Here is a 16,435-nt window from a genome sequence, read left to right as displayed (position 1 = left end):
AAATATAATTTAACCTATTTTTTTCTTAAAGGACATATATTTAATATTTAAAAAAAAAGTTATAAAAAATTGGGAGTTCGTTATAAATATTTTCATAAGGTGTCCAAAAGTAAACTATAAACTTTGCTATTTTTATTAAAATATAAAGATTTATAACTTACGTGATCAACATGGACTGATTTTCACGATCTGGAAAAAAATGGATTGAGTTACAATAATGAAAGTATAAAAATATTTTCAAGTAGACATTTTAGGTTTATATTTGATAGTGAAATTTCGCTTTTAAAAATTATACTGATATCAAATCAAATGCATACAATGTATAAATTTCGATTTTTTTTTATTTTAATGAGTCGATTTATTTAATTTATTTTATAATAATATCCATAGAGCAGTTAGCAAATATAATTCCATGTTAGTAACTATGATTTTGATAATGAATTTTTTTTTTTAACTCTGACTGAAGAATTCGATCTCTAGTTGAAATACTTATTAATTTTAATAGAACTTATATAAAATGTTGTTCCTCGTATGCCACATTATTTTTTGAGTTCAGATTCTCTTTCACATTGAAAGAGAAGCACAAATGTTGCTGTTTTTCTTTAATTATGTATTTTTAAGTTATTTTGTTTTAAATCACAAAAATTATTAAATTATTCATGATTTTATTATTATTATAAGAATAAAGTTTCATTAAAAAAGAATTAATTTAGAATCAAGTTTTTTAACTATTGCGTAAGATAATCAAATATTTCAATTCATTAATTTATTTATGCCATTATGGAGCATTTTTTTTATTTTTCGTTTATCAACTATTCGTTATGATAGCAACATAATAAATATTAGAATTATCACTGAAACTCTGAAAATTTTTTATGAAATTTTAATATTATTTACTTAATGCAATAAATAGATTTAATATTATCTTCCCCCCAAATCTGTTTGTGCTTTACAGATATAATAATTTCATAAAAATTTTGTTTTGAAAAAGAAAAATGTACTCACTTTGCAACATATCATTGTATGCTCCATCTGAAACAGCGAATATGTGTGGAGGCATCTCACCACGCCTTTTTCCTTTGTACATCTGAACCACGCGGTTAGTGTAAATGGGGAAACGTTTATATGGATTGATAGCGACACAGAACAAGCCGGAATATGTCTATGGAAAAAAAAATGGAAGCAAAATATATGGTGATATTAGACATTCAGAAAATTGTATTCTATGTCTCTATAATTATTTAAATGACTGCACCGTATTAAATAAATGTATAGGTTGTTTAAAGAATACAGCATCGTATATTTTCACAATTCAGAAAATAAAATTTTTATGACTTTCTAATTTTTGAAATATAATGGAAAAATTGGGCACTACAAATTTTTAAATAGCAAAAATTTTAATTTAATACATTTCGCAAAGATATGTATGAAGTCATAAAAATTCCTGTCATTGACCATATTATATATATTAAAGAACGTTATCATCTTTTTCTTATAAAACTAATTACAAATGTTATTTATATGATACTAATTTTACAGAAATTAGATGGTATTTTGGCGGGGTTTAGAATCTACCTTTAAAGTAAAAATAACACGTTTCATAAAATTTACATTTAGGATCTAATACTTTACTTTTTTTTCAATTGCTCATTGCTAAAAGTTTTTTCAGAAACATTTTAATGAGAAATATTGAAGAAATTCTTCCAATCGCTAAACATTCACTATGAATTGCGAGATAAATAATGAATTGTTCCAGAAGAATTCTTTTACTTCAGCAGAAATATAGCAGCATACCGAAAATTTTATTCTTCTATTCTTCGTAAGAAAATTGTTATTATTATTATTATTATTATGCTAGTGAGGATATTGAATAACTCAAGAGAAGAAATCTAATATATCAAGATTTGATTGTTAGTTTATGTATAACATTGCGTCTTCTTTACATTTTCAAATGTAATAAAATAATTGTAAACTAAAATTAAATGTTTTGACGTTTTAACTTAATCTTATATCATATAAGATAACAAATGGAACAGTAATTCAAGTTTGATTTTAAATATGATCCATTCGAAATAGCTAAAACTTTTTAGAAATTTGAAATATATTAAATGATTTGTTAACTGATTACTCATAAGACAGAGACTTCATAAAATTATTTAAAATGTTATATATTCCCATTTGTGATAGTTAGATTCTGCCCAATTGTTTGGTAATCTTGACAAATTCGTAAAATTGCAAAATAATATAACTGTTTGTGACTCATTTAAAACATCAATTTCATAAATGGAATAGTAAATAGCACAATAACAGTAGCAATAATATTTATAAAACAAATTTTTCTTAATATTATGATAATAATAAATTACTTGGAAACACTAAATATAAAATAACATGCATATTGATATCAAGATGTATAAGATATTTCTGAGAATGAGCTAGTATAGTTTTGATTTGAAACATTTCAAAGAAGGCAAGTGATAAAACTCATTCGTATTAAAACATTGTTTTTTAATTAATTTTAAGACAGACAAAAATAAAAAAAAGTTCATCGTTTCTGAAAGAAAGTAAAACCCAGTTCCTTGATTTTTCAAACATAAATTGAGAATCATATATTTTGTAAAAATAGACAGTAAAATGCCAACTCTTCTTCTCTAAGACAGTTAAATAAAAAATGTAAAAAAATATTCAAAACCGAAAAAGAGTAAAACAAAAAAAGTGAATCTGTAATTTAAAAATTTTCTTTTACCTTCAAAAAATATCGTTTGGAAAATAAAAAATATATAAAGCATAAAAAAATTATTTAGCATTTTTCATGCACAAATGGAAAAAAAATGACAAAAATATGAAGTTAGAATAATAGGTTGCTTTTAATATTCTATATATTTTTTAAAAATAGAAAAATATACAGAAGTTTATGGCGAAATGTTTTACGTTTCTGATGGTAAGTGTTGTAGATTTTTAGTACAAAACTCTATATGTGAACTGTTTTTGTCGATTATGAAATTTATCAGGAAATTTCTCCAAAGTTAAAAATATTTTGCATGTAAATGTTATTTATTTTTGCCTACAAAGTGATCCGAATAGGTGATCAAGGAGAAAATTTAAATTCGGAACAGACTTTAAATGCAAATTATTAAAATATTTTCAATTGTATCTTTGAAATACTTGGCAAATATGTACAAATTCTAAAATTACGGAAATTTCCATCTTTTTTATAAGTAATTTTGTACTAATATCTTTTACTAATTTATTTGACCGCCATTATTAATGATATTAAATTAAGATAAATTTTATTGAATATTAATATTGAAAACCGAAATTTTTAAAAAATTAAATATCCGATTTAAGCGTTTATTCATTCAAAATATCAAAAAAAATCAATGAAAACAAAAACAAAATTGTTAGTAAAAATGTGTTATATTTAGTAGTAAAAACCAATGTGAGAAAAAAAAGGTTAGAGGTGAGTACAAAATTTTCCATGCAATACTTACATAGATGAGTTTGGCATAATATCGTTCTTTTAAATTGTAAAGTACGCTAGGATCATTAAGATAAGTAAGATTCGACATGTCTTCAGTTTTTTCATATTTTGGAGGATTCACTTGTTGTAGTTGATCTTTTTTCACTTGCCTCTGTTTTCAGTAAGGACAAAGAATGTATATTAGAATCAAAAAGAGATAAAAGACTTGAGAGACGGCATCATGAACTTTGCTTAAACAATAACTGAATTGATGAGAAAATGAACAGTACAAGTCTAAATTCGGCCTTTGTTATGTTCTCTTTTCGAATCTCTTAGGTAAATACAGATTTAAATATTGAATATGATAGTCTCTTCTCTTTTTTCTACCATATACTGCCCTCTTTTCACTGGTTCTAAACATATTTTAAATGGAATGAGAATGGATATATAACTTGATTATCACAAATTGAGAATTTTGGAATTGAACTGTTCTTCTCATTGATTCAATTTTTCTAAAAACCTCCTAAAAAATTAATTTTGCTTCAAAATTTTAGGCCAAAATATGATTAAAACGCGAGCTTTTACAATAACAAAAGCATCCTAACTGAATTAGAAAATAATTCAGAAAAATTTAAACAGCGGGAAATGATGCCCCTGTAATGCAATACTAAAGCAGCCGCATCATAATGCCGTCTCTCTTTCGGTCACTTCCGTGACCGAACAATTACTTACATAAATGAGATTACAGTTGATATAACGATCTCTAAGGTTGTGCAAGACGCTAGCTTCATTCAAATAAGTCAACGATGACACATCGTCGCATTTCTCAAACTTTGGTGGATTCACCTGCTGTAGTTGCTCTTTTTTCAGAGTTCGCTGCGGAAATATGCACAATGAATTGAAATTTTTGCAGAATTGTGAAACAGGAAACTTTTAGGTTTATGCATCTTTTGAAAAAGCATGCCGGCAAAGAAAAAAATTACTTGGAATTAAATTCCTTAAAACTTCTAGTATGCACAAGGGAATACAAATCTCAGGATCTGTTTTTCCCTGTCCAATTTTTAAAATTAAACTTTTTTATTGATTTTAATTTAATCTCTATTATAGCAGTTTGTCGAAAATTTTAATTTACTGAAGTAGTAAAACATTTAACTTCACAGAATCTGCATTAGTTTAAAAGAGTTTTAGGTTTCGTAAATATGGATTAAGTTGGTTTACCTAACTGCTGAGTGGAGATTTTTCTATAATAAAAGTAGAAAGTATGGAACAAAAAGCTTAACTATTTTTAGGGTGAATTAATTACAAATGAACTTCCTATTCTTCAAAATTAAATATTTTCGAGAAATAATTTTTAAACATGAAATATTTTTAAAAACTCTATCCAAATATAATCAAATTCTACTGTCGATAATGGTTTTGAAATAAGTATTCATAAGTTTTATAGCAAAAAACGTTTTTTATACTGATCTATGGAATCGAATTTTAATTTAAAGAAGTGCTTTTAAGAAAAACGTAACATTATCAAATTTATTTTATAAATCAAGTAATCATAATTTTACAAAGGTTATTTAAAAATCTTTTGAACAAAAAAAATGCATCGAAATACATGAAATTAAAATAGAAATGACAAAAGAAAGACTTAGAAGCGCTGAAATTTTGATATCAAAATTAAATGAAACGAGATAAACATTTTTATGTGATAATGGGTAAGTTGAAATAAAAACATTATGTTAAACATTTTTTTTATAAAAAAGAAGAAAAAAAAAGAAACATATTTAAAAAGTAAGACCCAACGGATAAAAAATTTAATCTATATCCAAATAGGCTTTATTTTATAAAATGATTATATTCTGAATATTAAGAATATTACAAAATTGTTTTAGAAAGAATTTCTCTAACTATGGCAATAGCACCACTAATGGGACATTGCAATATTTTTTTAGAGTATAATTTTCACACAAAAAATTATTTAAATGGAGGATTAAAATGAATATAAAATTGCTACCCTTTCAATATTTGTTTTAATTTTTATTATTCAGTCCCATATAATTTTTCCTATTTTTATACCTCCCACCTCTTCAACTGACGGTAAGAGGTCAGTTGTATGATAATTATAGCTCTATGATAAATATTGAAATATATATAACAAAAATAGGCTCATTCGTCGCATTATTCCATCTTCAATACTAATATATACTATTATATATTATTTAATACTTATTATTTGTTGCAATGTATAGTATATTTATGTTTATGATAATCTAAGAGTTTCACTTACGAACGCAATTTAATAATATACATTTCAAATGTGTTATTTTCTGTTTATAAACATTCTATTTATGACATATTGATTTTTATTAGAAAATTGCATTTATGATATACATAAATTTTTGATTCTTATTCACGTAGTGTATAATTTTAAGGATTTGATAATCCCTTATCTAAGAAATATAATGTATGTTTTTAGTACTGTGTTTCAAGAACCAATTTTTAAACTGATTTAGGGTCAAAAGAATGTTTTTTAAAAAGATAACTTGTACCGAACACAATTATGTCACAAAGAATATATCGAATTTTAAGTTTGAAAAGATGTCTTGTTTTGGCTTTAAGGCCCAATTCACTGGCCTCACCTCATCTCCTTTCACATCCACAGTGCACAAGTCACCCTTTGTGGACACTATATTACCAAGGACGAATCCCTCCTTATCGTCTGGAACCCAGACCATCTTCTTGCCATCGTAAGGCTTGGTCTGGTCCTTTCTCTTCTGCTCAAGAGAAACGAAAAGGTATTCAGAAGGGTCGGGGTCATCGCCAAAATCTTCCTGATGGTGCTTCGTCATGGCTGAGCTGTATCAACGTTTCGGCGCGGCGATCAGCAGAACGTTTTTCGATTTCCTGAAAAAAAATTTGTGAAAGATTAAAGAAAACAATCAAGATTTTTGAGATATTCTCTGTATAATTCAAACTTTTGGCTGATATTTTGAAATTTTTATGGCATGAATACATGAACATGAAAATCTATTATTCTCTTTATAAACGCAAAGTTAAAACAAAAACAGAAGTTTATTGAAATATAAAAATAATAAGAAATAACAAGATAAAATAAAATGCCACGAAAAGCTATGATTACTTCTATCGTTAATTATTATCTCGTGGAAACGTAGCCATGCCAAAGATTCTGTCTTTGATGCCCCAGTAGTTTGGCTTTGATATGTAAAAATGGGATACTAAATTAATTGGAAAATTATCATCAGAATTAGAATAGAGAACTACAGTAAGCATTCCCTTTTCTTGAAAAAAGAGTGTAAAGTATTTAAACATAATAAAAAGTTGGAAAATAAAAATAAATTGCTTATTTTTTCAGATATAGCAATCTTTATAAGTTAGCCTTATTCTACCTCATGGTTTTGAGTTTAAATTGCATATATTAGAAATTGGAAGCTTTCTTGTAAATATTAGTTTCAAAATCCGTTGATATTTTTCCTCCATAGTAATTACGACAATCTGCTAATCTTTTAGCACTTCTGTGCAATAATATCTAATATTTTTTATCAAAAGCAAATTAAAGCTATTTATTTTCCTTGTTAGAGATAAAATTGTCATCTATAAATAGGACTTAATTTGCTGTTAATATTTGGAGATAATAGTTATTAATAATTTCCGAAACCTAGATTATGATGTAAAGAATCAAACCTATAACACACAGTTAAATGTAAATTAATTGTTTAGAAAGTTCTATATCAGATTTTTTAAACTTATAAGGGCAGTTTTCTTTGCTAAATTATGTATTTAAAAATTCTGAAATTAGATATTTTTTATTGAGCAATAATAAATAAACAGGAAGATTAGAAAAATCGCCTGTATGCGATTCACACTAATATGGCAATAATTCTCTTTCACGTGTTCAAATTTTGAAACAACGAATTCATTTTGTTTTCAAAAGAATAAAATAAAGAATGCCATTATTTGTTTCATTCGCTTGAATTTTAAGGGAAATCGTCGGAGCTATTTTAATACTATTGAGAAAATATTTTATATCATTTTTTACCTTATTAAAATTAATTTGAACTCGCTTCCAAGTTAAGAAAACTATAAAAAGAAACTAACCAAAATTTCTGAAATAAGGAAAAATGGGTGTTTTTAGATTAAATTCCAAAGAAATATGTGATTAAGAATTTCAATCATTATAATATCAGCATTTATATTCTACACCAAATAGAAATTAATAAAGGTTTTCAGTTGTATCTGTTTAGTCACGATATACCAAGTATTGTAAGAAGGTAATAATTATCAAATTCTTTGCCTTAAATTTTAGCACTTTTTAAAAAAGAATTATTTAATAAAAATATCCCGAATGTCATTTAAGGTTTAAAATATTCAAAATGAAAAAAAAAATCATGGAAATTCTATTATATTTTATTGAAAAAGTTTTTCTTTAAGTCATTATAAAAACATGAGGCAACAAGGATTTCTAACACTAAGCCCAATCTTCCCAGCATTTTAATACTAATATTCTAAATCTTTTAGATTTAAAGATTTGATTGACTCAAGTGGAATTTTTTAAATTATAATTTCAAATGGATGAGACAAAGTCAGAGTTAATAAATGAGTTAATTAACGACGTGTGAATAAACACTTAATAAACTCTTAAGAGAACTATATCATACATGTAGGTATATCATTTCAGCCCTGATGCTTATTTTTTTAATGGGGGGATTTGAATGTGTCCCTGAATAGGACAGGCGTGGTCGAATTAGTGACGTTTGAAACACAAGATTGTGGCTCATTTTATATGGGAAGGTATAGTTTATATAAATAAGTTAATTTTAGTTGATTTTTATCTTTTAATTGTTTTTACAATTTAGGGGTAAGTTGGAATTTTTCTAACTTTAAAGATAAAAGTCCATTTACAATTATTTCACGTATCCAGATCTTGAATCTATTAGATGATATCCTTTTGATTTTAGTAAATTGTATTTATATATATTTTTTATTAACAATTTCAGATGATGATAAATTTTATAAAATTATCCACTTTAATTACAATTATTTCTTTGAGAAGAATAATAATAAAAACAGATACAAAACGTAAATTGGTTTTATGTGAACTTCTTTAATTATTTTTCTAAAGTCATAAGGAATAAATTATCTAACAGATTGATTTTTTTGACAAAAACGTCTTTTCTAATAAAAAAAATCAAATGAATGAATCAATAATTAATAACTAAGAACAAAAGGAATAATGAAAATCGAAAATTAAAATAATAATAGCGGAAAAATATACAATCTTTATTGTTAAAAGTGAATCAATGAAATTATCGACTTTAATTAATTAATTATAAAAACAAAACACATAATACATTCTTAATGTAAAATGATAAATTTCCCATTTTAAAGTTTTAATTTTTGGTAGCAATTTATTAATTAATTTCTAAATAATCATTCGTAAAAATTTAAACCTTTTTACTTCCTTAGATTTATATTCTTTATTAGATATTATTATTCTGCGCAATGACAGTCTGAAAACATTCATTATTAATATCATTTTGCCTTAACCCGAAAAAGAAAATGTAAGCGAAATCTGAGTACGCAGTCGCACTAGTCAACCAATCGGATCTTTGCATCTAGTTGACGTAGAATCTTTTGAGCTTTGAAACCGAATGAAGTTACTTTTGTTTCTCCATTAGTGCGCTTTTTTATTTATATAGCCACCATCCTGTTTGCTTTAAAAGCTTTTTATTGTTCATTGAACAAAGACATTATAAAAGAAAGAGAATGTACATGCTTTGGAATTAGATAATATAAAGTGTTTCTTCTTTTAAAGAGCAATTCAAAGCCTTCTTTGACATACGTATTTAAATTTTTAACTCAGCTTTTGTTAAATTTTTTTTTAATAAAAATTTCTTTTTGAATATAAATAAATCCGGTTATTTGCAGCGAGTTTTCAGGATTCATTGATTGCATTCATCATGATTTATAATATTCAATTATCCATTTATTCAAATTTATTTTACGATTTTTTTTCTTAATTTTGCAAGGAAAAACCATATTTATATTGTCATTCGTAAATAATTCAAAATATTAAAATTTTGATGCAAGTTAAATTTTTTACAGGAATAATTTAAAACATTAACATTCTGAAGTATATTGTATTTTTAAAAATATTTTAGAGCAAAATTCAATTCTTTTCGCTATGATCTCTAAGTCATCCCTTTTTAGCAAAAACCTAACTCTAATAAGCAAACTTAAAAATTTCATGTATGATATAGAAAAAGTAATGTTTAAGAGAAAAATATTTAACACTATGAAAACTTTGTTATTTCAAAGCAATGCTTTTTATATGCATGTAATATTCTTTAAAAAATTTTATTCTAAAAGCTTAATGAACAACTTTGAAAAACCAATGGCAAAAATGCAAGGATTTTATATTCACTCTCTTTATAATTTAAAATAATAAAGCTTTAACAACTGTAAAATTTACTCATTAATTCAAACCATTGACAAATTCCTAAGAAGCATGAGAAATTTCTGCATTATTTTTCTATTACTGCTACTTAAGCCGATAATGTAGTGCAAATAAACTGCAAGAATTACTTACAAAAATTAACTCTATTCACTTCATAAATTATTAAAAATAAATTAAAAACCAAACCCAAAAGGCAGGCAACGTTTCGCACGAACAGAAAATCCACTTTTACAAGAACAAGGAATAGTATCCTAGAGATATTCCACAATTGATGCACACATGCACAAAAGAATAGAAAGATGAGAAAACGCTCCTGTGCACTTACGTCTGAAATCCGTTCTGTAAGTGAAAATAGCCTAGGAGCACTTTTAAACTGTGCAACCAGATATGGGTTCCATATGCGAAAGCCGTGGCGCAAAATTAGCTACATTCTCATTGGCTCAGAGACGTGCGTTCGGGGCAGGGGGGGAAGAGACCCTGCACGAGCGGCACGCGGTCAATAAGTTTCCATAGAAGCTAAGCAGAAAGCGAAGATGAGATCCTTCCCCTCCTCCCCTCCGAGGGAGGAGAACAGGACCATGCCATTTTTGGGCCACTATGAAACTTCTCATGTATAGCACCATCTTCGTTGTCGACGAAGCATTTTGTGGGGATTTGGAACAAATTTCAGAAAAGTTCTCTATTTTTAACAGGAAAATGAAGAAACTCTGAATTTTCTTTTCTTGTAGGATCCCTCACAGTCGTCAAAACGACGATATCATCACATTGCATAAGTTGTAAAAAAGCTTCTTTTGTCCACGGATATTATGATTTAGTTGAGTTTTGAGGTGATTAACTTTTTTTGAGATTTTGTGTGGTATTTTGGATAATTTAATCTTTTTTTAAACTTTTTTTTTTCCTTTTCAATGTTTTGATATTTCGGAAACTCGTTAATGCTTTTTGAATCAAAAGGAAATCGATCATTTGATCGTTTTTTTTAATAAATCATGTGCTATGAAATCATCAAATGATCAAAACTGCAATTTCATATTTGCATAGAAATATTTTTTTTTTCGGTAGTAAATTCAGATAGCATTCCCGACTTTTAATATAAAATAAAGATGATAAATAATTATCTTAATATTTATTTCATTAAACAATATTTGATTGGAATATTAGAAATGGCTGCCGTCTTGCAATTTAGGGAAATCTGGTATTTTAAAACCTGTAACATAAACGTTTCAGACACGATTGAGATTTTTATTGTCCATAGACTTATTTTACTTTTAGATCCTAAATTTTGAAAAAATTGGCATCAATATCGCAGTATCATTTTTATTTCGATTTGCTAGACTACAGTATTTAAGTAGATGTAACAAGCGTATAAAAAAAGGGGAAAGGAAAAATGATCGAACAAAGAAATTTATGAGATAACGTATTTAATTCATAATTCAGGAATTTTCTCATTATAATGTATTTCTTATTTATGTAAAATATGAATGCATTCCTTTCTTATTAGTTAAATACTTTTTTGATCAACAAAAGTTTTTCTACAGAGCCAAACTTTTGTTCCTCAAGCTGTTATTATTCCTACGATAACTGCTTTAATTTTTAATCATTACATACAATTTACATTGAAAAAAGAAAAGAAATATCAGAAAGAAACCTAAAATATTAAAATTTGTAAGTTCTCAGAAGCTTTTGTTCAATGAAAATTTAAGTAAAAGGCAGAAGTTATCTTTTTTTCTTAAATAAAAAGAATCATTATAAAAGTTACTTCCTGCAACTTGATACTGCAGACGTGAATTCGAACGAATGAAATTAAAACAATGAACCGATTTTGTTAAGCTAATCTGATGTGATTCAAGTCTAACAAAGGGCAAAGTTTAACCTTCGAGGATCACAAAGAAGCTAATTGTTTTAAGAATAAAAACATTTAGTGTTGGGTTATAATATAAATGTTTCTGCTGCTTCATATTTCATTTTATACATTGATATTTATATCCGTTTCAAATCAAGATAAGATTTTTTAATGAGATTTCTTACAAGTAAATGTATTTAAGAGATTATAAACGGCGATTTTATGAAATAAATGTATTTCATGTAATAGAAATATATTATATTATTTAATTCTTAGTTTTTACCTCTCGAGATATAAGAGGATTACGTAGAAACTGGAACAGATGAAAAATAAAAATTCATTTTACGAAACTGTAAACAGAAATAGGAAAATGGTCATACGAATGGGATTTCAGTTTAAAATATCTACTCATTTTCTTATAAAATTCTATGCTTTTTTAAAAATATGAATGGTAAAAAAAAAAACTATATTTAGAGAAAACAATAAATTGTTGCATGATTAAAAAAAGGGGATTTTTCAAAAGAATCAAAAGAAGACAATAATTATTTAAAAAGCCCTCTTACATGATATAATAAATTTTGAGCATCACAAACTACCATAAAAATAATCGCTGTTGAACTTCATTTATATAATAAATAGTGTTTTTCAGGAGTATTATTCTGAAAAAAAAACCCTATCAAATCCCAATGGTTTGCAAGCATTTATTATATTGTTATATTGTTGAGCTCCACTTAAAAAATAGCCCTTGAAGAATATATGTTAGTTACACTAAAAGTATTATTTGAGCTAATAATTATTTTGATAAATAATTAAATAGAATGTTTAAAATACTTTTACAAAAAAATAATATTAAAAACAAGCATAAAAAAAATCAAAAATTTATAACGGCTTGAATGAACAAATAATATTTAAAATGAAGAAATAATATAATAAAACCATGAACAAATAATATTTAAAAAATAATAATATTTATTGTATTTGCAATTTGTTACATCAGATACTACGATAATATTGCAGTGAAAAAATTATAGAAGACATTTCACTGAGATTATATTCCATTCATTATTTATTATTCGCATAATTGCATTTAAATCTTTTTCAAATCCCCTGAGTTTTGAATCTATTTATAATAATAACTAATATTGTCTGATATTCGAAATGGTATCCCAAAGTACTTTTTTAACTCTGTACTTTAATATTAAGAAAAATAGTTGTTCAGTAGGTATATAAGGTGTAGATGATTCATAATTATAAACTTATTTCTGTTTATACATACATTGATTTGCTATTAGAAAGCCCTAAATGAAATTTAAACTTAAAATTCACTTATATTTTTAAAATTTAGACCAGACGCTACTTTACTGTATTTTTTTAACATTGCGATGGTTTTCAAATAAATATCCGTCATGGATTTATTGAGGCTATAAATCTTCTTAATATAAAATTAGTTGATTTTAATGAGTGTAAAAGGTCATGAAATTTCCGCATATAGTTGTTTTTTCGATATTAATGAGGAACGAATCTTGTTCTCATAACATTCATCAAAAATATTTGCCTACTACTTAATTTGGAATTCTTCTGACATTTAACAAAAGGATCAGGCGGTGGCAGCAGAATATAAAACATGCAATTAAATGTTAAATGACAATCACAGTCACATTTGTCTTGTGATTATAACGTTAATATAAATTGATTCCATTGAACTCTTTTTTTTTATGTGCTATGCGTTAAGTTTGCATCCTTGCATTATATCTGTGTCGGAGGTGAAACAAGTTTTACAGTACGTCACTTGGATTTAGGGGCATGAGTCGAAGGTTTATGTCACGCAGGAGCATGGGGGATGAAGAACAGATTGGTGGAATTTTTTAGGGCTGACGGATATGAGAGGAACAGTATACATCTAAAAAAAGATCGCAGACGATTGAAACGGTCGAAAAGTAGGAGACAAGTAGTTTTTCTTCCTGAGAAAAACACTATTTTATTTCAGAAGTATTTGAGAATTTTGCGTTTGTTGAACACCGCAATGGAGATGTATAGATATACTTTATCTTGTTCGGAATTCGAAAACATGCATTCCTTTCTTTCTCTTTCTTTTTTGTCCAATGTATTGTTTCTTTTCAACAGATTTTAGATAGCTTTAAATTAAACTAAGAATCGTATTTTATATTAAAAATCTTCTACTCTCTCTCTCTCTCTCCCTCTCTCTCTTTGACATTGACTTTATCAACAAATAAAGATATTCTTAAAATTCATTAGATTCATTCATTCAAATACCCTTAAAACAAATAAAATAACAAATCTTAAGGAAGAACCTCAAGTAAAATATCTATATATCATAGTATTCTTCCAGACACGAATTTTATTGGCAGCTAATTTCTTTTTAAAAAAATGACAGAATGAAAATTATTATATTATTTTTATATTTAGTATTTTACTTTATCTCATTCTATATTATTTATTTATTCCACATTAATCAGTTTCGAAACCGGCGTTTTATTAAAATTTATTGCTAAAGTTGAATTGTGATTTGAAATGCAAATACATGTTTTAACTTCCAGCATTGAATTATGTCTTCAAATTTTTATTGCTACATAATCACTTTTAATTTGATTACTTTCATTATATTATCTCATTTCATTCAGATCTCATTTCATTATATTATTTTAGAGTCACATAATTATCATAGAACATAACAAATGTACAGAATGAAATACAAAGTAGCTCAGAAAGCTGTAGAGTATTTGTTAACAAAGTCTGTTTTTGTTTTTTTAATTATTAATGTAATGAATTTGTGAAAAAATCTTTCAAAACTTAGAATAATTTCGAAAAGTATTAAATAGCTGTCATTTTAAAGGTTGCAAAAGGCTTAAGAATTTCACGGGAAACTTCTTCATATCTATCTCTACTAATAATAAAGAAGAATATGTTTCGCTCTACAGGCAGATTGTTTTACCTAGAGTTACGAAATTGGTATATATTTTGGAGAGTAGAAACACGCACCTCGTAGTGATTTTTTTAAAATTTTTATTTGAAATCTTAGGTTATTAAAAATTAAATAAAATTTTGTAGTTCTTTTGCGATAATTTCCGAAAATATTTCTGCACTAAAATAATTTTTATACAGTTTTAAAGTTTGAAAAATGTTTGCCTTTACTGATATTAATTTAGTTGCAGTGAAATTTTCAAATCTAAATTTAAAAAGCTTTAAATTTAGATTAAAATTAATATTTTAAAGATTAAATATATTTTATAACAATATTTTCATTATTGTGAATGATCAAATATTTAATCTCTTGATTTTTTTGAAAGCCTATTAACCATCATTGAAAGCTAAGGAAAATACACATAACATTTACTTTGCAATTATTAGTATAGTTTGTAGGTTTCAATATAAAGCATACTTTTCATATTTTTTTTTTAATTTCTATTTCTTTGTGCTTATGATAGAGATTTGTCTTAAGATTCAAACAACGGTGGGAATATTTAAAAGTAATTTCATTTCTGCACACTGTTCCTCTTTTCTTTGATATAACTGGATGAATAAAGTTATAGATAGACAAGTATTGAAACACATAAGGAACAGAATAGTGTAAGACATTGAAAATGTTATGAAAAAAAAATAGTAATAGTTTTGATATATCTGTCAAAATTTTAAGTTCAAAAATATTTTGCCGAGGAAACCATTAAGAGCAAGTTATACAAAATGTTTAGTTGAAAATTTTGCAATACTGATCCTGGAAAAATCATTTGATCGCCAAAGGCGGCTAGTTATTCAATAAATAAATACAACAACAAAAAATATCATTTTTTGAAATTTCAGTCTATTGCTCAGTTGTATACTTTTACTATGTTAGAAAGTATTGTTTTAGTATTACAAATATTCAGTGCCATAATTCATTTGTCAACAAGAAAAGTTTTTAGCTCAGAGTGGCCTATGTGGTATTTTATCTTCTATTTGCAATCCTTGGTTGAAATTCGCAACTTTTCAAGATCCGGAGATAGAAAGTTGTAATCATATGGAAGACCCCTCTTTGCTTCAGAGTGAAGATTCTTTGGAAGTATGGATGATGATGATGATGTTAGGTCGTAAAGAGCCTAAAAATAAACACCCCCCTCCAGTCGAATGTGCTGACTGTTCACTCTGAAAATTCCCTCTTTTTCGCTTTTTTTTTGTCTTCCCATAATAGACAACTAAAAATGAGATTGATGGTGAACTGATAGCGAACTTGTCTTCTAATTACTAAACACTCCCATTATTATTTGGACAATATAGCCGTGGCTTATTTTTGGTGGTAATATTGCTTCTCTTTTATAATAAAATATTTTTTAATCCAAATTTTTTATTTAATTTAAAAGTATTTTTTTTTTATTCAGTTTTTCTCTTTACCCAAAGAAACAAGAAATTTTAAAATAGCGGTTATGTATATTATGTATTTACAGATATTTCACGAACAATAATTCATTCATCATAACTATATGAATAGTTGTCAATCACAGATCCAAAAAAGGCTCATTCTAGTAATTGTTTAAGGAATTTGATATTAATTTACAAACGACTTCTCGTTATAAATATTACAATAATTATAAATATTTAAAACAACTTGTTTCAAGTCAAACTATAACTAAGTTCTAAATTTTGTAAAGGATTTTCCTGTTTATTTCTTTCATTA

General features: G+C 26.1%; 1 protein-coding gene across 12 annotated transcripts in view; it reads right to left on the bottom strand.

The window, feature by feature from the left end:
- LOC129968170 (myosin heavy chain, muscle-like) overlaps positions 1 to 10,269 on the bottom strand; it is a 44,050-nt gene extending 33,781 nt beyond the window's left edge. For 7 of the 12 annotated variants that reach the window (XM_056082008.1, XM_056081996.1, XM_056082000.1 and 4 more), the window contains exons 1-5: positions 10,252 to 10,269; positions 6,091 to 6,355; positions 4,193 to 4,336; positions 1,006 to 1,162; positions 162 to 189 (exon numbers count right to left, since the gene is read on the bottom strand). In XM_056082008.1, the coding sequence (XP_055937983.1) occupies positions 162 to 189; positions 1,006 to 1,162; positions 4,193 to 4,336; positions 6,091 to 6,300 (539 nt within the window). In that variant the 5' untranslated portion in view covers positions 6,301 to 6,355; positions 10,252 to 10,269. Of the gene's footprint in view, positions 1 to 161; positions 190 to 1,005; positions 1,163 to 3,491; positions 3,633 to 4,192; positions 4,337 to 6,090; positions 6,356 to 10,251 lie in introns of all 12 variants that reach the window. The other 5 variants (XM_056082002.1, XM_056082007.1, XM_056082004.1 and 2 more) reach the window with 1 other exon arrangement.
- Positions 10,270 to 16,435: the final 6,166 nt, after the last annotated feature.

Source organism: Argiope bruennichi, chromosome 5, assembly GCF_947563725.1.
Source record: "Argiope bruennichi chromosome 5, qqArgBrue1.1, whole genome shotgun sequence".
Lineage (NCBI taxonomy): Eukaryota > Metazoa > Arthropoda > Arachnida > Araneae > Araneidae > Argiope > Argiope bruennichi.
Note: the sequence above shows the minus strand (reverse complement) of the source record. Positions and strands in the feature narration are given on the sequence as shown.